At 42.1% G+C, this 25023-nt stretch overlaps 1 protein-coding gene across 2 annotated transcripts in view; it reads left to right on the forward strand.

The window, feature by feature from the left end:
* The window catches only part of PTPDC1 (protein tyrosine phosphatase domain containing 1), a 92713-nt gene that overhangs the window by 37923 nt on the left and 29767 nt on the right, over positions 1–25023 (forward strand). For both annotated transcript variants that reach the window (XM_030206051.1, XM_030206050.1), the window contains exons 3-6: positions 7680–7851; positions 14194–14274; positions 14472–14590; positions 21167–21304. In XM_030206051.1, the coding sequence (XP_030061911.1) occupies positions 7680–7851; positions 14194–14274; positions 14472–14590; positions 21167–21304 (510 nt within the window). The remainder of the gene's footprint in view (positions 1–7679; positions 7852–14193; positions 14275–14471; positions 14591–21166; positions 21305–25023) is intronic.

The raw sequence follows: 25023 nt of genomic DNA on the forward strand, positions 1-25023 counted from the left end.
AACTGGTGTGCCAAGGTTATACAGCAGCAACAAGTCCTAGAGGCCTGCGTGTATGCAGGTCCCTGGAGCACATTTAGTGGGTACCGCAGTGCACAAGGCAGGTGGACCCAGACCATCCCCCCCCCCCCACCTGTAACACTTGTGCTGGTAATGGGAGCCCTCCAAAACCCACTGTACCCACATGTAGATGCCCCTTCACCCCTAAGAGCTACGGTAGTGTTGTACATTTGTGGGTAGTGGGTTTTGGGGGGGGGGGGGGGGTGGGGGGCTCAGCACCCTAAGTAAGGGAGCTATGCATGTGGGACCTTTTTCTGAAGTCCACCGCACTGGCCCCTAGGGTGCGCAGTTGGTGTCCTGGCATGTGAGGGGGACCAGTGCACTACAAATGCCTTGCATTTCGCCGGGTTTGAGATGGCCGGCATTTTTTTCCATTATCACTGAAAAACAAAACCGGCCATCTCAAACCCGGCGAACTGTGGCATTTGGCCGGGTTAAACCGTATTATCGGAAAAAAAGACGGCCGGCCATCTTTTTCGATAATACGGTTCCGGCCAGCTGTAGCGCCGCTGCCAACATAGATCGCCGGCGATCTATTTCACCGGCGACGTTCGATTATGCCCCTCAGTGTCGTTAAACGTTTTCAGAGTACCAGTTTTTATCTTTTCCATTACAACAAAAACATTGTATTTTGCAGTCATTGTCTTTTTCATTATATCTTTTCACTTTTAGTAAATCTCTCTCGTCATCAGAAATTTGATTGAGTCCCACTCCTGAGTGGTAATTTCAGAATGTTTGTATACTTACACACAAGGTTCTGAATTTCTTCATTACCAAAAACATAGTCTTGTCATTGTTATAATTTCAAATACAACCCACTTTTTCACTTCATCATCTGAGAATCTGTATTCCAGCACCATCTGACATGAACATAACCAATACGATCTGCAAAATATGGTAATCAATATAGTATGTTTAAATTGCCGTAAGAATTGACTCACTATTGCATGCTGATAGCTGTATCATTCCAGCAAACATTGTTTTGTAACTCTCTTGTTTGTCCTGTTTGTCTGTCCTAATTAGATTGTAAGCTCTGTCGAGCAGGGACTGTCTCTTCATGTTCAAGTGTACAGCGCTGTGTATGTCTAGTAGCGCTATAGAAATGATAAGTAGTAGTAGTAGTCTTGGTTTTAGAGGAAAAAAACTTGATAAAGAATCAACATTTTATTAACTGAAATATTAATTTCATCAATAATTAACGTGTGATAAGAGGCATTGCGGATATCATTCAACACATTTTGTAAAATGACTCAACAAATTCAAATCCATAATTTTTGCTGCACCAAATTTCTAAAAGTGTATAACATTTTGCCATGTGATCATGGATATTTTGAAGAGAGAGTGTTGAAGAAATGATGGAAATGGCAAGCAGTGCATTGTCAATCATCGTTTTCACTTGTTCACCTTGACTTCGTTGTTGCTCACTAAACTCCAACCTAGACTTCCTATCAGAATTTGATTCCATTACTAAGGGGGTCTTTTACTAAGACACACTAGTGTTTTTAGTGCACGTTAATGATTAGGACGCGCTAAACACTAGAGACGCTCATAGGAATAAATGGGCATCTCTAGCCTTTAGTGCTTCCTAATTAAATTATTAGCGCACACTAAAAGCGCTAGTACAAGACCCCCTAAATGATTTATTCCTCAGCCGGCATACAGGACTGTTTCAGCAAGTTACAGATGTTTTGTCACTGAAATCTATTTCCAGTTATGTTAGTTTTTCTTAGTTCCTTTTGTATAAACCTGTATAAATAAGTTACTTTTTTCATGGAAATTTTGGCATTCTAGTATAGTTTCAGAATATTTAGCCTTCTCTGTAACTAAATCACAGGTTAACCCAATCTGAAGCCCTTCATGTAGAATTTAGCAGACTCAACATCACTGGCTGTATGATTGGTTACTATAGAAACTTGACAGCATATCCTAAAGAGCTGTCAGGTCATACAGATACCACCGCACATCTCTGCATAAATTGACTGCTGCAAGCGGGATTTCACATTTCTCCTCCGCTGTATTCTGTCGGATTAACCAGCAGTGACTGAAGTTCCTCATTATGCAGGGTTCACCCAGAAGAATCTCAGCAGTGAATTTCTTGGGCAACTTTTTAGAGGGTCGGAGATATTCTGCCTCAGATACCCTGCACCGAATAGTGCAAACACGTAGGAGCTCAGTAATAAAGGAACTTTCCTCTTCCTCTCAACGGGTTATGGTGGCCCTGTCGTCAGCCTACTCTGTAGAGGTGACCTCCGAGATCGTGGAGAAACAAAGTAAAATCCTTTTTCTAACTGATTTAAGCAACTATGTAAAAACATTGTAAGAGGTGTTAGTGCTTCTACAGATTCGTAGCACATTGATTTTCTAGAGAAGATTTAAAATGTAAAGATGTATAATGTCTGGTCACTTAAATATAATCCAAGCATTTTGATTTTGTCACTAAATACGAGATAGAAAAATCTTTTTTTGTAGCATAACAACCTCCCTGGGCAGTGTCAGCATTTCAGCACGGCTTTGTAAACAGGGGGTAAGTCTGAAGATACGAATATATTTGATACATTCCTCGTTTGCTTTATTGTATTATGATTTTCTTTGACAGTGCTTTTATAAATATTTACTTTTATTTAATGATTAAATATGTTAATCTTAGGTTGACAAAATCACAATCTCATGTTGCTTTCCAGGGTTTGGTTAGTCTAACAACAACCTTTTACTCGCTGTGATAAAAGGGGGGCCTTGGTGCACGGCAAATCCACGCACTGATGCCAGCACAGGCACCCTTTTACTGGAGCTTGGTGAGAGGGGCCCTTAACCTTAACCCTCTATTGTCCCAGGTACAAAAACAGATTGTGAGCCCAGGAGGACTAGAGAAAGTACCTACATAGAATATGTAAAACCACTTTGGTATTACTACAAAAAGGCAGTATATCAAGTCCATGACCAGTTTAAGTAAGTAAATAGAATGTTAGGAATTATTAGGAAAGGAATGGAAAACAAAAATGAGAATGTTGTAATGCCTTTGTATCACTCCATGATGCGACTGCACCTCAAATACTCTGTGCAATTCTGGTCACCGCATCTCAAAAAAGATATAGCGGAATTAGAAAAGGTAAAGAGAAGGGCTACAAAATTGATAAAGGGGATGGGGTGACTTCCCTTATAAGGAAACGCTAAAGTGGCTAGGGCTCTTCTGCTTGAAGAAGAGTTGGCTGAGGGGAGATATGATAGAGATCTATAAAATACCGAGTGGAATGGAGTGCGTAGATGTGAATTGCTTGTTTACTCTTTCCAAAAATGCTAGGACTATAGGGCATGCAATGAAGCTACTAAGAAGTAAATTTAAAACAAACCAGAGAAAATATTTTTTCACTCAACATGTAATTAAACTCTGGAATTTGTTGCCAGAGAATGTGGTAAAACAAGTTAGCTTTGCAGGGTTTAAAAAAGGTTTGGATAATTTCCTAAAAGAAAAGTCCATTAGCCATTATTAAAATGGACTTCGGAAACTTCACTGCTTATTTCTAGGATAAGCAGCATAAATTCTGTTTTACTGTTCTGGGATTTTGCCAGGTACTTGTGACCTGGATTGGCCACTGTTGGAAACAGGATACTGGGCTTGATGGACCTTCGGTTTGTCCCCAATATGACAATACTTACGTTCTTATGTAGTTTGAACAATGCCTGTGAAAGTTTCCTCTGACCACTCTAGCACTAGCTATATAATGCTGGGCAAGAATGAAAGTGTTCCACCTGCTTATACAGATAGTGGTAACATTCAGCCGCTGTTCAGAAAAAATACTGTCCTAACATAAACTGCAGACTATAGCCAGCACCAGTGAGCGCAGTGCGCATATATTTTGCACTGCTATCTATCCCTGTTCTTATTCCTGAATATGTGTGTAATTTTTTTATATGCCTTGGTTGGCATTATGGAAAAAAAATGCTTGCCACCACCATTGATCCACTTATTTTTAACACACCAGTATTGTGTTTCTTTTATTTGACATTTATAAGACACTCTAACCCATCATGTTGAAGATTTCAGAAGGCAATATAATAAGTTAAATTATGTTAAGCAAGGTTAAGAGTATTTGAAAACATGGGCCAATGAAGAAATATGGTGAGCAATAAGCCCCTGAGTAGGAGTATCGAGTTTTGATAGCCAGCTCTGATAGTCCAAAAGTATTTGGGGGGGTTTTTAGCTGTGTTTATACAGCAAACTACGATATTAAAATTAAGACTATTGAATGTATCTGTGCACTGGGATCATTGTGTGCGATTCTGAATATTTCTTCTGGAGTTTTAAGAATACTGGACTGCTTTAAGGGACTAGGCTTAGGGCGGCTTATTACTGCCAATTTAGTGCAGATTTTTTAAATGCTAAAATACAATATTTTCTGCACCCATTGGGGGCATTGATTTAATCTTTAGGGTTGCTATCGTTTCTGTACAGATTTTCATTCCTTGTGGGAAAAATACAGTGTGTATGTGTGTGTGTGTGTGTGTGTGGGGGGGGGGGGGGGGGGGGTTCCTAGCAAAAATGGTGCTGGAACTAAAATGCCAGGCCATCCTCTAGGGGTGGTGTAATCACTGAGGACTTCTTTTACAAAGCTGTGCTAACAATTTCCGTGCAACAAATGAGAGGAAACCCATAAGAATTGAATGGGCTTCTTCTCATTTGCTGCACCGGGAATCAGTAGCGTGGCTTTGTAAAAGAAGCCGTGAGGGACTCACTCCACAGTAGCCAGGCCCCCTGCAAACCAGTCTGTGAAAAGACAACGTTAGTGTGCAAAGCCTGGATTTTTCATTAATTCTTGGGAACAATGGGCCAATTTTAGCAAACAGTGGAAAAGATGCTGGTACTCGGTATCCCTTGGAAGAATATATGTAGTAGGGTAGTAGGGTAAATCATGCCAGATAAACTCCCAACCCCCACTGGACCTATGCATGCTCTATCATTCGCCCCAGGTACAGCCTCTTCTCCTCATGTTCTCCATGTTACAGTGACAGATCACTGTGTGAATACTGAGCACCCTCTAATCCTAGGAGACTTCAACTTACATCTCGATGACCCCACTTCTTTAGACCCCTGCGATTTTCTCACTTTACTTGACGACCTAATGCTCGAGCAGTGTACTTCTGGCCCAGCCCATATTGGTGGCCATACACTGGAAGTTCTCACCAGATCTGACAACAACAACCCTCCTGTTGATACCCGTGTTTCTCCCCCCCCCCCCCCCCCCCCCCCCAGCGCCACTGGCAACGTTCCCACTCTGCCTCGTTCCCTCCGCTCCTCACATCAGGAATTAACTTCCGATAGTCCCTCCCATTTCCAATATCTTCGCCACTGCTGTACTCCGTTCAGTCTTTTCTGTTCCGTGTTCTCAGCTTTGGAACCAGCTACCACTACACTTGAAAACCCTGCAACCTTAACTTTTTCAAGAAGCCTTTGGTCACTGCACGGTTTGCCCTAGAAGCACTACTCGTCAGCCTTTCTTCTTGTGTTTACCCTCTCTTCTTTTCTGTCTAAAATTGTAGTTTCCCCAATTCCTTTCTGTATCGGTACTGTCATGTCTTAGTTTGCTATATGTATTCTCTTTCCCCACTTTTAGCCTGTATGCCACCTAGACATACTGTAGATTGGTGGAATAGAAAATCTTTTAATAAACTTGAAATTTGAAGAAGTTAATAGGAGTTTGGATGAGATAGTCCAGTGGACCTTGGGGAGCGAGTTGTTCTGATTAAGGCAGAAACAGGTGCCACGATTTGAAGGGACATGAAGTACATGTGGTTGACAAAGTGGATGGATTGGGGGATTTAGAATCTCAAGTGTCAAGAGTGGTCCAGGGTTGTTTTCTGAATTTACAAGAAGTTAAAAACTGAGGCTATTTTTGGCACAGAACATTTTAGACAACTGAATCGGGCATACATGTTACCTCTGTTAGATTGCTACAATAATCTTTAGATGGGGCTACCAGGACGTGGTCTGACTTAAGTATAAAATATGGCAGCATGGTTAATTTTTAGACTGGTTACCAATTGAGAAACCAGTGCAATTCAGATTGTTAATATTGTTTTGAGCTTTACGGGGATGCAGGCTGACTTTTCCAGCTAGCCTGGTGTTCGAGTATCAGTGAGCCAGAACCTTGCTTTCAGCCCAGGTTCTTCAAGTTGGGGTGATGAGAAACAGCAGGTTGGGTTAGAGGTCCTGAGCTGTGCAAGAAGTGTTCCCTTTCATTTGAGGAAAAGTTTAAGTTTCTGACCCTCCTCCCCACCCCCACCCCCAAATAAAACATGGTTATTTAAGGAGGTTAGGAATGAATAGTAAAAAGGTGGTAGAGGTTTGATATGTGGGAGGAAGAACAGAAGGACCAGGATTTTTGCTGCTAGGATGAGGGAGTAAAATGCAGTTTCTGTGAGGGTGGTTTGGGCTATTTTTACTTTTTGTGAGTTTTACAATGTAAATGTTAAATATTTTACTGTAAACTGCTATTGGACGATATGTGTGTATTGGGGGTACAATATATGAGTGAGCTAATTTTATCATACTTTTGCATAATGATTTATAATGACCTGCATTTGTACTTTTTTATTTTTTTCTTTCAATGTAGTCTTGAAACTTTACTTCAGGGAAAATCAATTGGAAGTTAGAAAACTGGTCAACAAAGACACAAGGTTGTCAAATTGTGGGCAGGATTCCCAATTTGTGATTTAACCTAGGACTATTTGATCTAAGGCCCTCAAAGTCCTGATTCAAGGATTAATAGTTCCTGAGTGTCCGCAGACTGGGACTTCCTGCATTCTTCTGCCCCCTTCCTTACCCCCCTACTAGCACATCCACCCCACACCTACCATTCCTACCCTTTCAGCTACCCACTAGCTCACCTACCTAACTACCCACCCACATACACTACACATTCAAACAGCCACCAACCCAGCCCCCACTCATCTACCTACCTAGGGGTTTTGATAGATCAGTGAGGTTGGAGTAGTGAGTAGGTAGAGGTTAAGTAGGTATGTGTTGGAGGATAGGGGAGTAGGAAGTATTAGGAAATAAAACTTGGGGGAGGGGAGTGGATCTCTCTGGTTCCAAGGGCAGGTCTCCTTGCTTCAGGGGATGGTACAGAATCTCCCTGACTCAGGGGTCTCGGGTCATTCAAAACTGTACAAGAGAGCCTCCAATTGGCGGTAGTTAAGAGTAGTTAAACTTATCTTCCTGTCTTTATTTATTTGTTAGTTATACAAAGTTGTTAATCATCTTTTCAAATCCAGAAGTTTCTATCCAAGGCAATGTACAAAATAACTGTTGAAAATAAAATGAAAGCAAAATTAACTATTTAGAGTTCAGTATTGCCATTTCAACACACTTTTTTGCTTTACTTTGGATTTAGCTCGCAGTTTTAACTTAATGTTGGGCACTGTGCATCTTATTACTTCATTATATTCAAAGTAAAGTTTAAAAAATAAGATGGAAGTAAAAACAACTGCATTAAAAATGTAAAACATGTTTTTCAGCACACCCTTATTGCTTCAGCCTTACAAAATATTGTGTTATAGAATGATCTGCTTTAATTTTAAGATGAAAGTTTCCCTTTACTAATCCATGGGATTTGTATTTGTTTTAGCACGTGGAAGACGTCCAACAGCAAAGTACACCAAAGTAGGGGAACGCTTGCGACATGTCATCCCTGGACATATGCAGTGTTCCATCACATGTGGTGGTCGTGCTTGCAAATATGAAAACCCAGCTCGATGGAGTAACCAGGAACAAGCTATTAAAGGATTGTATTCCTCATGGTAATATGAAATGTTGATTTACTTTACACCATTTATGTTCCACATGGAATTAATAGTTTAGAATGACAACTCTTCTTACTTTTCTTAAATAGTAACATACATAGTAGATGACGGCAGAAAAAGACCTGCATGATCCATCCAGTCTGCCCAAGACAAACTCATATGTGTATACCTTACCTTGAATTTGTACCTGTCCTTTTCAGGGCACAGACCATATAAGTCTGCCCAGCAGTATTTCCTGCCTCCCATCACCGGCTCTGGTACAGACTGTATAAGTCTGCCCTCCCCTATCCTCGCCTCCCAACCACCACCCCCTCTTCCCCCCAACTGCTCCACCACCCAAATTCAGCTAAGCTTCTGAGGATCCATTCCTTCTGCACAGGATTCCTCTATTCATATCCCACGCATGTTTGAACTCCGTTACCGTTTTCATCTCCACCACCTCCCGCGGTAGGGCATTCCAAGCGTCCACCACCCTCTCCGTGAAAAAATACTTTCTGATATCTTTCCTGCTTCATGTTTCACTATAAAAAATGACTGAAAAATGTTCATCTCCTTACATCTGATAAACTAGATCGGTGCTTATCTATCTTTTTGTGCCCATGACACCATGATTGTGGCCAAATAAAATCATGTGAGCCCCTGGAAATGCAGAATAATGATGCACCTGTGGAGATCCCACTCAGTTCATGATCCCAAATTTAGGTTTTGTGACCCTATCTGGGGTCTTGATCCACAGTTTGGAAAGTTCTGAACTAGATAGTTCAGAGCTGTCAGAGGAAGTAATATCCACAACTAGATAATTGTGGATATTACTTCCTCTGACCCCTTTGGGTTCAGTTCATTCAAATTCAGCCTTAGAAACATTTCTGGCAGAGTATCATTCATTGTCTTCATTAAGCAAAATAAACACATCCTGTGATTTAAACAAAATGCAATTCAGAGATCCTGTGTATCCCGGGGGAAAATATTTGAGTGGTGAGCTATAAGTTAACGTGTTGCACAAGGAAAGCATAGTTGCCTACATGTAATGGGGGCTCTCCATAGAAAGTAGAGGTCTTGACTGGTAATGTCCTCGAAACAGATTCATGTGGAATGTTCTCTTCCTGTTCAGAGAACTTTTTGTTTGAAGGGCCCTTGAGTATGCAAGAGTACTGTGTGCTAAACGTGACTCCTCCCTCTGCCGCCCAGTCCATATCTTAGCACATACGATAAAGGAAATAGCAGGAAAGGCAGGCTGGAAAAGTGTGGCTGCATTAGTCTACTGTCTATGGAGAGCCCCTGTTACAGGTAAGCAACTACGCTTTCTCCATCAACAAGCAGGAGAGATGCAGGCAAATTTGCTAGTGACTCCAAAGCTGAGGTCCACCTAATGGTATGACTAGCATAGTGGGGTGGACCAAGAGAAAACGTGTGGTAGAATGATGTACAAAGCAAATAAATTTCTGAGGACAAACTGCCCAACTACAGCATCTTGATTCAAAGAGACATCTAGATAATAGTAATGCTTTGTAAGGTATGAACTGACGTCCAAGTCACCGTCTTACAGATTCTGTGATGGAAGCAGAATGTAGATTAGCTGTCAAGGTTGTTATTGCCTGGAGACAGTTGAGGTTGCATTTAGCACATCAAAAGTTGATGGAGTCTGTAATCCAACTATATGAGGTATGGATGGATCCATGAGTCTTAGATTGTTTGGATTGAATGCTATGAAAAGTTGTGATCTGCAAACCAGACAGCAATTCAGTGTATGAAGAACGTTCTGCCTTACTCGAGTAAGGTATAGGAAAATACTCTGGGAGATCAATGGATTGAAATCCGATAAAATCTTAAGAAGAAATTTAGGGTGGGTGTGTAGTAGAGCTGTACCAAATAGCACATTTTACTATTTAACTGAATATGAATACTGATGATGTCAGTCCAAAAAGATGAACTCCCAAAGACTTGATTGTATGGGGATATGGGAGTGTGCATCCCCGAGATCTAGGGAGACTAACCGGTCATTTTATCATAGGAGCAAAAGGATCATAGAGATTTAGAGTTCTCAGGTCCAGAATGGGTCTTAGACCTCCTGATTTTTTGTGAAAGAGGAAAAAGCTGGAGTAGAATCCTCTTCCCCCTCTAATCTAATGGACATTGGCTACAGCATTGTTCCTTATGAGGACATCTGACTCCCTCTCCAGGACAGGAATATAGTGATCTGGAAACATAAATGTCCTGGTGGTGGGAGAATAGAGATTACATTTATCCTGTAGCCATAATTAATGATCTGGAGAACCCCTCTGTCCTTGGTAGTAGCATGGCGTGCCATGCCTTCTTGATAAACTGAATTCTGCCTCCAACTGGAAGATAGTCAAAAAGACAGAGGGTTTGAAAGCAGGAGCAAATGGAAGTAGGCTGCTGCTTTCTGTCCTTTGGTCTTTGTCTTTGAGAATATGTAGGAGCAGACTGTAGTTGAGGGGTAGTCTGAAGTATGGCTGGTATTGCCTTCTAGGGTAGAACTGCTGAAAAAGTTTTCTGTGGATAGGCCTTCCTCTAGATAGCATGAGTGCGGTGTCCAGTAAAGTTCAGTAATCACTCCATTGCTTTTTAATCTCTTCATGAGTTCATTGCCTAAGGTGGTGCAAGATCATGGCATAAGCAGTTACTACAATTGTTCAGACAAAAAGGAGGATGATAGCGCATGTCTACAACAAATCCCAGCCAAGTCCTCTCTTATATACTATGCAAAAGTACTTTATATATTACTAGTAAAAGAGGCCCGTTTCTGAGCAAATGAAACATAGTAACATAGTAACATAGTAGATAACGGCAGAAAAAGACCTGCACGGTCCATCCAGTCTGCCCAACAAGATAACTCATATTTGCTGCTTTTTGTGTATACTCTACTTTGATTTGTACCTATGCTCTTCAGGGCACAGACCGTATAAGTCTGCCCCGCACTATCCCCGCCTCCCATCCACCAGCCCCACCTCCCACCCACCGGCTCTGGCACGGGCACAGACCGTATAAGTCTGCCCAGCACTATCCTCACCTCCCCAGCCCTGCCTCCCAACCCCGGCTCTGGCACAGACCGTACAAGTCTGTCCTGCCTCCCAACCCCGGCTCTGGCACAGACCGTACAAGTCTGTCCAGCACTATCCCCGCCTCCCAACCACCAGTCCCGCTTCCCACCACCGGCTCTGGCACAGACCATATAAGTCTGCCCAGCCCTATCCCCGCCTCCCAACCTCCAGCCCCGCCTCCCGATCTTGACTAAGCTCCTGAGGATCCATTCCTTCGGCACAGGATTCCTTTATGCTTATCCCACGCATGTTTGAATTCCGTTACCATTTTCATTTCCACCACCTCCCGCGGGAGGGCATTCCAAGCATCCACTACTCTCTCCGTGAAAAAATACTTCCTGACATTTTTCTTGAGTCTGCCCCCCTTCAATCTCATTTCATGTCCTCTCGTTCTACCACCTTCCCATCTCCGGAAAAGATTCGTTTGCGGATTAATACCTTTCAAATATTTGAACGTCTGTATCATATCACCCCTGTTTCTCCTTTCCTCCAGAGTATACATGTTTAGTTCAGCAAGTCTCTCCTCATACGTCTTGTAACGCAAATCCCATACCATTCTCGTAGCTTTTCTTTGCACCGCTTCAATTCTTTTTACATCCTTAACAAGATACGGCCTCCAAAACTGAACACAATACTCCAGGTGGGGTCTCACCAACGACTTATACAGGGGCATCAACACCCCCTTTCTTCTGCTGGTCACACCTCTCTTTATACAGCCTAACAACCTTCTAGCTACTGCCACCGCCTTATCACACTGTTTCGTCGCCTTCAGATCCTCAGATACTATCACCCCAAGATCCCTCTCTCCGCCCGTACCTATCAGACTCTCCCCACCTAACACATATGTCTCCCGTGGATTTCTACTTCCTAAGTGCATCACTTTGCATTTCTTCACATTGAATTTTAATTGCCAAACCTTAGACCATTCTTCTAGCTTCCGTATGTCCTTTTTCATGTTTTCCCACTCCCTCCGGGGTGTCCACTCTGTTACAGATCTTAGTATCATCCGCAAATAGGCAAACTTTACCTTCTAACCTTTCGGCAATGTCACTCACAAATATATTGAACAGAATCGGCCCCAGCACCGATCCTTGAGGCACTCCACTACTTACCTTTCGCTCCTCCGAGCGAATTCCATTCACCACCACCCTGTGGCGTCTGTCCGTCAACCAGTTCCTAATCCAGTTCACCACTTCGGGTCCTATCTTCAGCCCCTCCAGTTTATTTAAGAGCCTCCTGTGGGGAACCGTGTCAAAAGCTTTGCTGAAATCTAAGTAGAATACGTCCATAGCGCGTCCTGATTCAGTTCTCCTGTCACCCAATCAAAGAACTCAATGAGGTTCGTTTGGCACGATTGAAACGGGCGCTAGCAAGGTTTTCGTTGTTCTGCCATTGCTCTGCCCCCAATGTCATGATGTTTGACGCGAGGGCGGGGCCCGGAGCCATTTCCCCCCTCCCTCCCTCCCTGCCAACCCCTTCGTTGTTCTGCCATAGCTCCGCCCTCGAGGGCGGTGCCCGGAGCGATTTTGGTGGCTTCACCACCACGAACCTTCGAACCTTTTTGAAGGCAGTCAGGGCTTGGCTTCACTGACGTCAGTGTCCTCAGAACGTTGAGGGTGAGTTTTATTATAGTAGATGTTCACCCTTGTGGAGTACAAATCATACGAAAGGGGGAAAAGCCTCAGCACCCTCGCCTCCACCCATATAAAGAATCTAACTGTGTGAAAAGGACTTTAAACAGGGTAGGTTATCTTCATAGACATAAAATACCCTTTCACACAAAATATTGTTAAAGCTCCACTTAGTAGCTACTACTACACAGATGACATCCAGTTAGTAGCCTACATCAATCCCACTGCACTCAGTGACATTGCTCTAAATTTATATCTTAATACTGTAGCTCACTGGCATAGATTAAAGCTCAACACTTCCCAAGTTGACCACTGTTGGGCTGATAGTCAGCTGGCGGCGGTGAGCATTTTTTAAAAGCTGCTGTCAGCGTTATTCCCAGATATTTAATGGCAGGCCATGTCCAGGCACTAGCATTGAAGTCTGAGTTTATGCAATATTCAGCACTTAACCACATAAGTGACACTGCATAATGATAGGACTAAATTTTATGCGGTCGAATTGACCGCTAAATTTAAGCAGTTAAGCGGTGAGTATCAGCTCTTAACTGCATAAGTGCCAACTCTGCCCTAGACTGTCCACAAAATAGCTAGCTTTGTGGTCAATGGTGATATTCTGTGGCACTAACCGGTTTAGAACTGCTGAATATACATAGTAACATAGTAAATGACGGCAGAAAAAGACCTGAACGGTCCATCCAGTCTGCCGTAAGCTTTGAAATATGCACCTCAAAGGATAGAACCAATGTCCAACCACATTCCCAAATTCCTAACTGATTAAGAAGCTTTTCAAATCGAGACAACAGCTTTTGCAGCAGCATTCAGGCTTACCCATACCAATCCACAGAGCCTTTCACTTGTTCATATTCAGTTTTTATTTGTTCCTCCTTAGCCAGCTTATTACTATCTCCAATGCTAGTGATCTGAACCCACCTGATCACATGACTAATTTTCAGCAACCTAAGCACGCTACACGGAAGTATCAGCGGATAACCCTGCACATGCAATTTAACCGGCCAGGAGCCATTTCTGGCTGGTTAAATCGCTTTGTATATCGACCCTGTGTAGATTACTGGCAGGTCCTTCTCTGTCATCGTTATTGCGATCAGGATCTGGGGCCGAGATCTCGGGTCTCTGATGTGAAGCCATCTTTCAATGAACTTAGGTGTATCCAGTCCATTAAACACCACCTTGACTCTTCTGCTTTACAGACCTTGCTTCATTGCATGGCTGTTTCTCAGCTGGATTACTGAAATTCTGTTTTCTGCAGAATTACAACTTCTGAAATCAGATGACTCCAAAAAGCCGCATTGAGCCCGCCATGAGTGGGAAAGCGCGAGGTACAAATGTAACAACAAAAAAACCCATCTTGCTCAAAGTTCTGTGCAGTGCGTGGAAGTTTGACTATGGGGCTCATTTTCAAAGCACTTAGACTTACAAAGTCCCATAGGTTACTATGGATCTGGATCTTTATAAGTCTAAGTGCTTTGAAAATATGCCTCCATGTCACATTGACTCCGTTTCCCTTATGGGATCAGGTTTAAAATCTTAATGCTGGCACATAAGGCCTTTTATTCAGGTGTTCCCTACTGTTTATCTGCATTGCTAATTCCCTATGTTCCATCTCAATCTCTTCTTGTATTTTTCAGGATCACAGACAACATACTTGCAATGGCACGTCCATCAACTGAAATTGTTCAAAAATATAATATTATTGAACAGTTTCAAAGGTAAAGTATTTTATTTATTTGCAATAGATGCTATTTATGTAATCCTTCAGTTGTCATATTTATTTGACTGTGAATGATGTGCTGCTTATTTTAACAGTGTTTCTGTTTAGATAAGAAAATATTTTTCTAATATAGTAAAGGGAGAGAACAGTGAATTAATAGACTAAGTAATGTGGTCAATTTGTTCCCTATTAAAGCTGTGGCATAAAAACAGTAATTAACCTTCAGCGTCCTGGAGAGCATGCTAGCTGTGGGAATCCGCTGGAACAAGAAAGTGGTTTCACCTATCTTCCTGAAGCTTTTATGGAGGCTGGAAGTAAGTTCTGTCCTGCTGCTTTTCCTCATTAATTATCAAGTACTTTCAGAATCTCTGCCTCTGCTTCTAAGCTCTTATATCAAGAGCTGGTTATATAAGTGCTGCTGTACAGAACTCATCAAAAATGAAAAGTCACCTGCATAATACACCGTGCCCTTTCTGTTCCATTATAAATATTGATATTTTCAACCAGCACTTTTATGCATTATTTTGACTTGTGTTAGAAGAGGGGGAATTATCAAATAAACGAGGTAAAGATTCCAGTGAATAATGCTCATTGGAGGAGTATGCTTAATCATTTTAAATAATAAACAAAAATTCTACTTACTATACAGTACATTATTAACATATAACATAAAACAACATACAATTAATTCACCTGTATAATACATGCTTTGCAAGCAGATATAGGTTTTTATTTTCATTGTAACAAAGTAAGTGACCAATTTGACCCCTCTTGTCTACCCAGTTTTTATTTCCTGTCTGTACTGCAAACTGCCAACCACAGAAGCTTCACCACTTGTAAGGTCTCACTCAGTACCTTAGTTAGGCTTTTGAAATGTGACAAAATTGAATCTTTGTCCCTTTGTGGTTTTGTGTTACACAGTATGTAAAAAGTTGACAGTCACTTTCCCGACTCATACAACAGTCTGTCAGATAAATCTGACTCAAGTTGACTTGTTGAGACCATTTCAGCTACACAATATCTGCATTTCTGCCAGGATGTATACTCATTATTGTCCTTACCATCTGCAAGACAGATGCAGCTATATACACTTGTGTTTTTGCTAGGACTTCTAATCGGTATAGTCCTCTCTGGATCTCTACAAACCTGATGCATGAGCATACAGGTTCCCTTATTTAATCCATCACCCAGTCCCTCCTACATCACATGTCTTATCAAGCTTTGTAATGATGTAATATGACATTTTATAAAAACATAAGAATGGTCTTACTGCGTCAGACCAATGGTCCATCTAGCCCAGTATCCTGCTTCTAACAGTAGCCAATCCAGATCACAAGTACCTGGCAGAATCCCAAATAGATGCTACCAGTCACAGGGCAAGCAGTGACTTCCCCATGTCTGTCTCAAGGAAGTTTACAGCATAAAATAAATATATATAAGTAAAATGAATCATAAAAAGCTTTCCTGAAAAAAAGAAATAGTTCCAAAGGTGTTGATCTAAATTACAAATTCTATAGCGTCCCAAGGATAATCCAAGGCTTGTAGGTTATGTCCCTCTTTCAGCAGGTGAAGATAGAGAGAACTTCAGAGGTTTGCTATACTTGGTCATATGCAGCTGCCTTATCCTCAGTATTCTTTCTATCTAACAGGTGGAGGGTCATACTTGAGCAGCTCTGGATTGATCTGGCTCCTGTCCTGTCCTCTGGATCTAGTAGAGCCTGGTTTTGGGGTTGAGGTCTCCCTGTGTTGGGACTGATAGAGTACACCCGGTGGTGCTGGGTCCCTCCCTTTCTTCTCCCTGTCGACCCCTCAGTCTCCCTTGGCTGTTGGGCCTTGGGTTCTTGGCGCCAGCTTCCTATCCTGCCTCTTAGATTAAAATTTTTTTTTTAAAAACAAGGTAAGCGGCAGCTGTGGAGCACAAGTGTGTGTGGGGGAAGCAAAGGGAGGCCCGGTTTGCAGTGGCAGGGAACAGCCTGATTTGGTTTGAGGGAGGGTGGGTCCGGCTCAGGCAGACCTTAGTGGGACAGCATGTCGAACCCGTCTGAGTCCTCTAAGTGCTGCTCCCAGTGTGGGAACCGGAAGGCAGCATCGGGGGGGGGGGGGGGGGGGTTTGGGATGCCTGTTTGTAGCTAAGTGCGCAGGGCCCACTGCCGCCAGAATCAGCTGGGGGGCCTGCTTTGGGAGCGACTGCGGCGGTGTCGAAACCTATTTTGGTGGGGATATCGGGCCTGTCTATGGCACTTGCTTCTGCTGTTGCCGTTTTTTTCCCTCACACAGCGTGCAGCCTCTGATGTGCTAGTGGGGCAGTGGGGATCAGAACAGCCCCACATTTCCTTAGAGTCTGTTGTCCTCTGGTAGAGTAGAGCCTGATGGCACCAGACTGGACCAGGCGCCCATGGTACACGAATCGGATACACCTGCTGGTTGACAGCCTCTGCGCCTGCCCACTCAACAGTAGCTGCTGGTGCAGGGGCCCATTGCAATGGAGGATCCCTCCCCCTTTGGCCTTACGGCCTGGCTATTGAGAGGGCGCGCTTGAGAAGGAAGGGTTACCCAGATAAGGTTATTTCTACGTTGCTGCAGGCACGGAAACGCTCCATGGCCTATGTGTGAGTATGACGCACCTTGGAGGTATGGTGCTCAGCAGCTGGCCTTTCGGAGGCTTTCGCCTCGGTGATGTCAATTTTTGGCATTCTTACAGGATGACCTTGATAAGTCCTTTTCTTTGAGCTCTTTGAAGTTTCAAGTGGTGACGTCCTGCTTTTGGGGCCACCTTCAGGGCTTCTCTCTGGCCTCTCACCCGGACATTTTGCGCTTCTTTTGGGGAGTTAACCACCTACAACCACCACGTCTGCCCATTCTTCTGGCTTGGAATCTAAACCTGGTACGTTTGTCCTTGAAAGATCTCACATTGAAGGTGGTCATTTTGTGGCCATCGTCTCAGCTAGGCGAGTGTCGGAGCTGCAGGCTTTGTCCGCAGGGATCCCTTCCTCCATTTTACTGAGGTCTGTATTCCTTCCTGCCTAAGGTGCTGTCACGTTTTCACTTGAATCAGCCATTCTTTCTCCCAGCCTTTCGCCAGGTGGACCATCCTTCTGTATTCAGGGCATTGCGCTGCCTGGATGTTCAGTGGATTCTTATCTGATACTTTGAGGTCACTAATGATTTCCGTTGTTCAATCATCTCTTCATCCTCTTTGCTGATCGCAAGAAAGGTGGTCTGGCTTTGAAAGCCATGGTGGCATGCTGGTTAAGAGAAGTGATTTCTTTGGCTTATCTTGCTATGGGGAAGTCCCCATCATCGCAGATACCAGTACATTCCACCAGGGTGCAGGCATCCTCCATCGTGATCTGTGGGATGCTATGGAAGGTAAAATTAGTCCTTACCTGATAATTTTCTTTCCATTAGTCCCAACAGATCAATCCAGAGGCCCACCCTTTGAGATTCTCTGCTAAGCGTTTTTGGTCATTTGTTCTGTTCCATTGTTGCACATCAGGTTCTTTCGTCTGTTTTTTTATTAAAAAAAAAAAAGCAATAAGAAAACCATAATGGCGCAAACAGCGTGTCATGCGATTCCTCCCGCATTAGCAGTCAAGGCACCTACATGGACTTTATAGAGGCAGGAGAGGCATTTCTGGTTGGATTTCTTATATCTTCCACTGCTTTGGTATCAATAATACTGAGGCAGCTGCACATGACCACATGTAGCAAACCTCTGAAGTTCTCTCTATCTCCCCCTGCTGACAGAGGGGCATAACCCACAAGTCTCTGGATTGATATGTTGGGACTAATGGAAAGAAAATGATCAGGTAAGGACCAATTTTATCTTCTGAGATCAAAGAAGGCATTTTACGGCCTCTTCTGAGCCATACTTCTATAGGCCATCAGGAACTGAAGTTTTATAACTTGCAGATTTTCAGTGGTGATGGTCAAATCCAAATGGAAAGATCTAATAGGCTACCAAAAGACTGTTGCCTTAACATCCACTCACAGATGTCACCGTGTCCTAGGGATTTGTAGCCTGTTGGTTTGAACCAACTACCTGATGGCAGTTTTTGTTAGTTGAAATTCTTTTTTCTTTCTTTTTAACACTTCTTGCATGCCTCTGCTGTCAAGGGAGTGAGAAGGGGGTTACTTAACATCTTCTAGCCTTGTTCCAACCATTGTCTTGTAGATCTCCTGCAAGTATACATGGATTTCTGTTATAATTTTGACTGCTGCCACCTCTGTAGTTGGACTATTTCCACAATCTACCAGGATGAGCCATCATTTTAAAATGACAAAAAAAACAAATGATGTTTTTTTTGTCATTTCTCATCTGAAACCCACAGAGACCTAGCAAAATGTTTTTGTGTCATTCTAATGTGTACTGCATTTTACAGTGTGTGTTTTTGTTCTGCGATGTTCATATTTGTAGAAGTATGTGTTGTAAAAATAGCTTTGCTGTACAAGCCAAATGAATGAAATAAAACAGAAAACAAAACAAAATGCAACAAAGTAGTATATCAAAGATGAAGTGAAAGTTCAAAAGAGCGAAATAAAGCAAATCATTTTCCTTGTACAGCCCTAGCAATTACCACTCTTTTTTTTTATCGGAACATTCTTCCCTCCAAATTAGCTCATGATGCTTGTTCACTTTTATTTTTGATCTAGTGGTTTCCTTGAATCCTTCCAATCTTTGTGTTTCTATTTTCATTTAGAGCCCTGGCACAAATCTACTGCCATGAGTCAGATTTTAAAAAGTCACAGCCCTTATTGAATAATCTAAAAACCACCTGACCTGGCCAAGTTTTAGCACTAAAGCCTGCTCCAGGGCTAATTCACATAATACCACCAGCATTTCTGCACGTTTCCTTTGCTTGCAGAAACTCTGGTGATTTTATGTGAATTGGCCCCTGATGCAAGCTTTAGTACCAAAACTTAGCCAGATCAGGGATTTTCTGCACTATTCAATAAAGCCCGTGACCTTTTTAATCTGAAACCTTCTTGGCTTTGCTTCCACTATTGGGATTGCAGTTTTTTTTGTTTTGTTTTTTAGCCAATTTACAATTTTGTCCTCGTCCTCTACCATCTAGCTTTACTGACATATAGTCCATTACTTTTGTCACTTCATCTAAAGAACTCAATCAGATTTATGTTGCAGGACCATTCCTTTGTGAAACCCTGTTGCTGGTGTAGTCTATTTGATCCAACATAGTGTTTTCATAGTTTCTCCCACTTCTGAAATTAGAATAATAGGTGCATGCAATCTTTTCTTAGAGAATAGCATCAAGTAGTATCTTCAGTTTCTACTGAACTGTGCAGTTTCCTCTGCATTATAAGCCAAAATGTATTTATTTATTTGGATTTTTTACTGCCTTTTTTAAGGCATTCACTCAAGGTGGTGTGCAGTAAGAATAAATCAAACATGAGCAATAGTCAATTACAGTAGTAAAAATATTCAAATAACAATACAAAGTATGGCATAGTATAGTACTTACAATGGAAGATTATCTCTTTTTTTCTTGGAGTGCAGTGGTTTTGGAATGAATCTCTCTTGTGTTAATAACTTATAAAGGCTGTACTGCCATTTCTGGTAGCTTAGAGCCATGTTCTCAAAGATCTTTTCCTTATTATGTGCCTTTAGAAAAAACTTCTTTAGAGGCCATCATTCAGCCATGTTTGAGTAAGATTAACTGGGCAGCTTTGTCTAGTTAGCTTTATCCAAATGTTCAGCTCACATCTTTACAGACTGAATATCTAAAATTAACCAGACCACATTGTACAGTTAACTCAGACCACGAAAACAGCAATCATATACTTATCTAGGGGGATTCATGAATTTGATATACCGCCTTTCTGTGGGTACAACCAAACGGATTTACATATATTATATGCAGGTCCTTTCTCTGTCCCTATTGGGCTCACAATCTGCTTTTGTTCCTGGGGCAATGGAGGGTAAAGTGACTTGCCCAGAGTTACAAGGAACTGCAGTGGGAAATTAACCCATTCCCCCAGGTTCTTAACCCACTGCACTAACCATTAGGCTACTCCTTATCTAGACAACTTTGGCTGGCCAACACTGTGTCAATACTGACTAGTCAAAGTGAAACCACTCCCCAATACTGCCTTTTTTTGGTTGGATAAAGACAAAATTTATCTGCTGAGTAGAAGGAGGGGTGGGGGAAATGTGAGCCAACAGGCTTTGTCTGACTTAACTACAAATGTTAGTCGGGCAAGTCCTTTGAATATGGACCATATGTTTAAAAAAACCCTTAAGAGGATCTTTAACTAAGACATGGTAGCGTTTTTAGCTCATGGTAGAAATCAGCTGGCAGTAAACGCTGAGATGCCCATTATATTCCTATGAGTGTCTTGGCGTTTACTGCCAGCTGATTTCTACAGCGAGCTACCGCGGCTTAGTGAAAGACCCCCTTAGTGTGCAATATCATAACATTCCTAGGACAAGTGCTATAGTACAACAAGGAGTGGAGGAGTAAGCTTAGTGGTTAGTGCAACAGACTTTGATCCTTGGGAACTGGGTTCGATTCCCACTGCAGCTCCTTGTGACTGTGGGCAAGTCACTTAACCCTCCATTGCCCCAGGTACAAAATAAGTACCTGTATATATGTAAACCGCTTTGAATGTAGTTGCAAAATACCACAGAAAGGCAGTATATCAAGCCCCATTTCACTTTCCCTAAATTATATTGTCTTTTAAACTAGAATGTCTAATTAGACCCTAATCTAGGACGTGAATATAATTTTAGAACATTGCGAGTTATGACTGTTCATTTTTCAGATGTATTTTCTAATACATAACTTTTCATTTCTTAAAGTTTTATTAAGTTCTTTTTTTTTTTCTTGCATGTAGCACTATAGTAATGCATATTTTTGCTAATTTTTTTTTAGTTTACTTTTATAATTTTGGATGGAAGGATTTTGGTGTAGCATCTCTCACTACTCTACTTGATATGGTGAAAGTGATGACATTTGCACTACAAGAAGGGAAACTTGCTATTCATTGTCACGCTGGGCTTGGTCGAACAGGTATACTGTTTTTTCTATCTGTGAATTTTTTTCATTTCATGTATTGTAATTTCAAGTGTGCAGTAGCTATAGGAAGTCTGTGCCCCCTTGAATGTTTTTCACATTTGGTTGTGTCAGTGTGTCAGACTTGCAATTATTTAAATTGATGCTTGTCAACCCAGTCCTTGGAGCACACTCAGGAAGCAGTGAATGCAAATCTATCTTGTGCATATTCATTATAGATATCCTGAAAACTCAACTGGCTGAGAGTCTGGGTGTGCCCCAAGGACTGGGTTGAGAAGCACTGGTTTGAAAGATAATACTCCATAGTTTTCAGTGGAAATTTGTTTTTTCTTATTGGGTGACAAAGCATGTACTTAAAAAAATAATAATAATAATTAAAAAAAATATATATATATATCTCTATATAAAACGCACCTCCAACGTTCTAATGAAGCCGGAAGTTGTAGTTGTGTAGACCGCTTTTGCCCATGAGTGTCTTCCCCGCCCTCGCGTCAAACGTGATGACGTCGAGGGCGGAGCACTGACACTCAACAAATCAAAGAAGCCCATTGGTTAATCTCTGTTTCCACTCCACAACGCTGTCGTCATTTCCAAACACTCAAAACCAAACAGAATTGCCGCTGCACCCCCTCTCCTCTCCGACTCTGGCCATGCAGTAGGACGATTACTACACACGAGTGAAAGTGACCCAATCAACTACACTGTAAGCAAGGAAGCCCATTGGTTAGTCTCTGTTTCCACTCCCCAACACAGCCGTCATTCCCATACACTCAAAATTAAGCACACCTAGGAGCTGCTGATCCACATTGTCTTTTTTTTTTTCTTCTTCCATCTGAAACACGTCTAAAGCTGTTTCTACTGGATAAACTGTACCTTAAAACGTAAAGGACAAAAGGTTTTTGTTTTTGGTTTCTTACTGCACACCTTTTTAATTTATTTGAAAGCTACCCATCTGTACATATGAATATCATGAAATCTAAATTAAATATCACTAAAACAGCTTTAAAAAATATTCTGCCTGGTAGAAACAGCAATTTTAAACTCTGTATTGTCAGATCATTTGTCAACAATACAAACTTTATCCAGGTAAGCGCCCGTAGTTGCGTCAGCCCCGCCGTTGCCTGTCAATGTGTGTCAGAGTATGAGGGAGCTCCAGCTGCCTGTGGGTCACAACAGGACTTAGCTGCTGGACGCCAGAAGCAGTCTCTCCTTAGGTTGAAAGCAAATAGCAACCCCCCCACCAGCACCTCAGAGGGAGGGAGGAAGGGAGGGGACAGGACCGTTGAACTGGGAGGGGGACTATGGAACTGGGAGGGAGGGAGGGAAGGTGACCCTGGAACTGGGAGGGTGGGGACCCTCAAACTAAGAGGGGAGGGTGCGGGGGACCCTGAAACTGGAAGGGACCCTGTTACTCGGAGGGAGGGGGAATGACCCTGGAACTCGGAGGGAGGGATGGAGGGGTGACCTTGGAACTGGGAGGGAGGAGGGAGGGGCCCCTGGCACACACTCTAATTCTCACACACACACTCTCCCTCTCACGGACACACTCACACCCAGTCTCACTCTCTCTCTGTCACACACACACACTCGCACATTCACTCTCTCTCACACAGTCAATCTCACACACACTCTCTCAAACATACACACTTCGAGGAAAACCTTGCTAGCGTCCGTTTCATTTCTGTCAGAAACGGGCCTTTTTCACTAGTATATATATACACGGCTCAATGTAATAGTGGGATGTATCTCCACCCAATTTTGGTCTCTCCAACCAAAATCTTGGGCCCCGCCCAAGCTGTTTAGTTGCCGATTTGTTGGGAAAAATGTTGGTAGAGCCGTGGATCCTGTCATCTCTTAAGTGGCAGCCATCATGAATCGTTTGCAACTTGGTATTTGGGTACAGGAGCTACCTTTACTTTTTTAAATCTTATACCCTATATATCTTTTTATCCAGTTTAAGTAATTTAGGGTAATGGAATGCATTTCTTTTTGTGAAAAAATTCAGTTGTTTTGTTTTGCATTATTATTTCATTTTTATATGATCCGTGCATTGAGAACTGGGTATTTTATTTGAATGGCAGAATTATAAAAAGTAAGATCGTTTTGCTCCTATGATACCAGTTCAATTCTGTCTCTTGTTAACATTAAACAAAAACCCTTAACAACTGATGGTTTGAATTGGTCTTTTCAACCCATTTTTAGTGGATAGCTGTCCACATTGCATTCCCCATTATGTTTAATATTCTGGTTAGCAGCATATATAGACAAGCCAAGAACCTTAAGATGGAGACTTGAAGACAAACTGTTTCAGCACAAACGACCATCATGTGAATTGTGGATGATGTAGAAACCTAATACTTTTAGCACCTCAAAAAGACAAATAGCAAAATGTCCAAAAATGTAAATAACATTTTGCAGTTACTCCTTTTATTAACAAAATGAAGCCTCAACTGTCTAGGGGAGGTTCCAACATAACCATATATCCCCCTAATAGGCTTCTATCACAGGTTTCCCAAATCTGGTAAAAAGGGACAGCAGAAAGCAACTCCACCTTGTGGAGAACATAAGAGTAGCCATACTGGATCAGACCAATGGTCCATCTATCCCAGTATCTTGTTTCCAACTATGGCCAAGCCGGGTCACAAGCACCTGGCAGAACCCCAAATCGTGGCAACATTCCGTTCTGCCAATTCCAGGGCAATCAGTTGCTTCCCCATGACTGTCTTATGTGGAGACCACGGACTCCTCCTCCAGGAAGCCGTCCAAATCCTCCTAAAACCCAGACACCCCAACTGCTGCCACCACATCCTCCAGCAAAGAGGCCCAGAGCCAAGCCATCCACCGAGTGGAAAAATACCTCCTCCCACCTGCTTCAACTTCCCCGAACATCTCCCAGTCCTTGCACTCCTGGAATGAGCAAAAAAATCGATCCACCTCTACTTGCTCCACAGCACCCAGGATTCTGCAGACCTCAATCAAACAGCTGCTGTTCCAAAAAACTCGGAAATAACACTTACAATACAGGTATTGATTGTATCCACTCCGGTGAACCAACCACTTTATTTTAAAGGCTTTAAAAAAATTTTTTTTACATCTAAGTCAGAAGCAATTAAAAAAAAAAACAATGTGCACAGCATTAAAAAGTAAATGAGCGAGCAAGTTTTTTTTTTCCCCTTCTGACACAGCTATTGTGAAACAAGGAGGCCCTTGCATTTTTTGTCAGAGAATATGATTCTTTCTTTTAGCAAGTACAGGACTGCTTCATACCCAACGGAGTTGATTTATACTTGTCGAGGGATATTTTGAATGCAGATAAGTGACTGTTTACTTTTTAATGTTGTGCACAGTGTTTTTTTACTTACTTTTGACTTAAATGTAAATAATTGTTAGGCTACTTCTCCACTCATATGTTTATGGAAGTATAGCCTCCAGAATTTGGCATAGTAGTCCAGATGAGGTCTTGCCAATGTCTTTTTTCTATTACTAATGCTTCTGTTTTTGTGCACCTTTTGATTTCTCTTATTTATGTAATCATTTTTATAGCCGATCAGTTCCATCAAAGCTCACAAAGCAGGATACAATAATAAATTAAAAAGCATTAAAACAATTTGTTCATTACTTCACTACTATGAGATCAATATTAAACATAGGCATGCAATCAAATTAAAATTGCTTTATCTTTTCAAGACTTTATGCCATACTAATATGCCAGCTAA

This window comes from Microcaecilia unicolor, chromosome 6, assembly GCF_901765095.1.
Source record: "Microcaecilia unicolor chromosome 6, aMicUni1.1, whole genome shotgun sequence".
Lineage (NCBI taxonomy): Eukaryota > Metazoa > Chordata > Amphibia > Gymnophiona > Siphonopidae > Microcaecilia > Microcaecilia unicolor.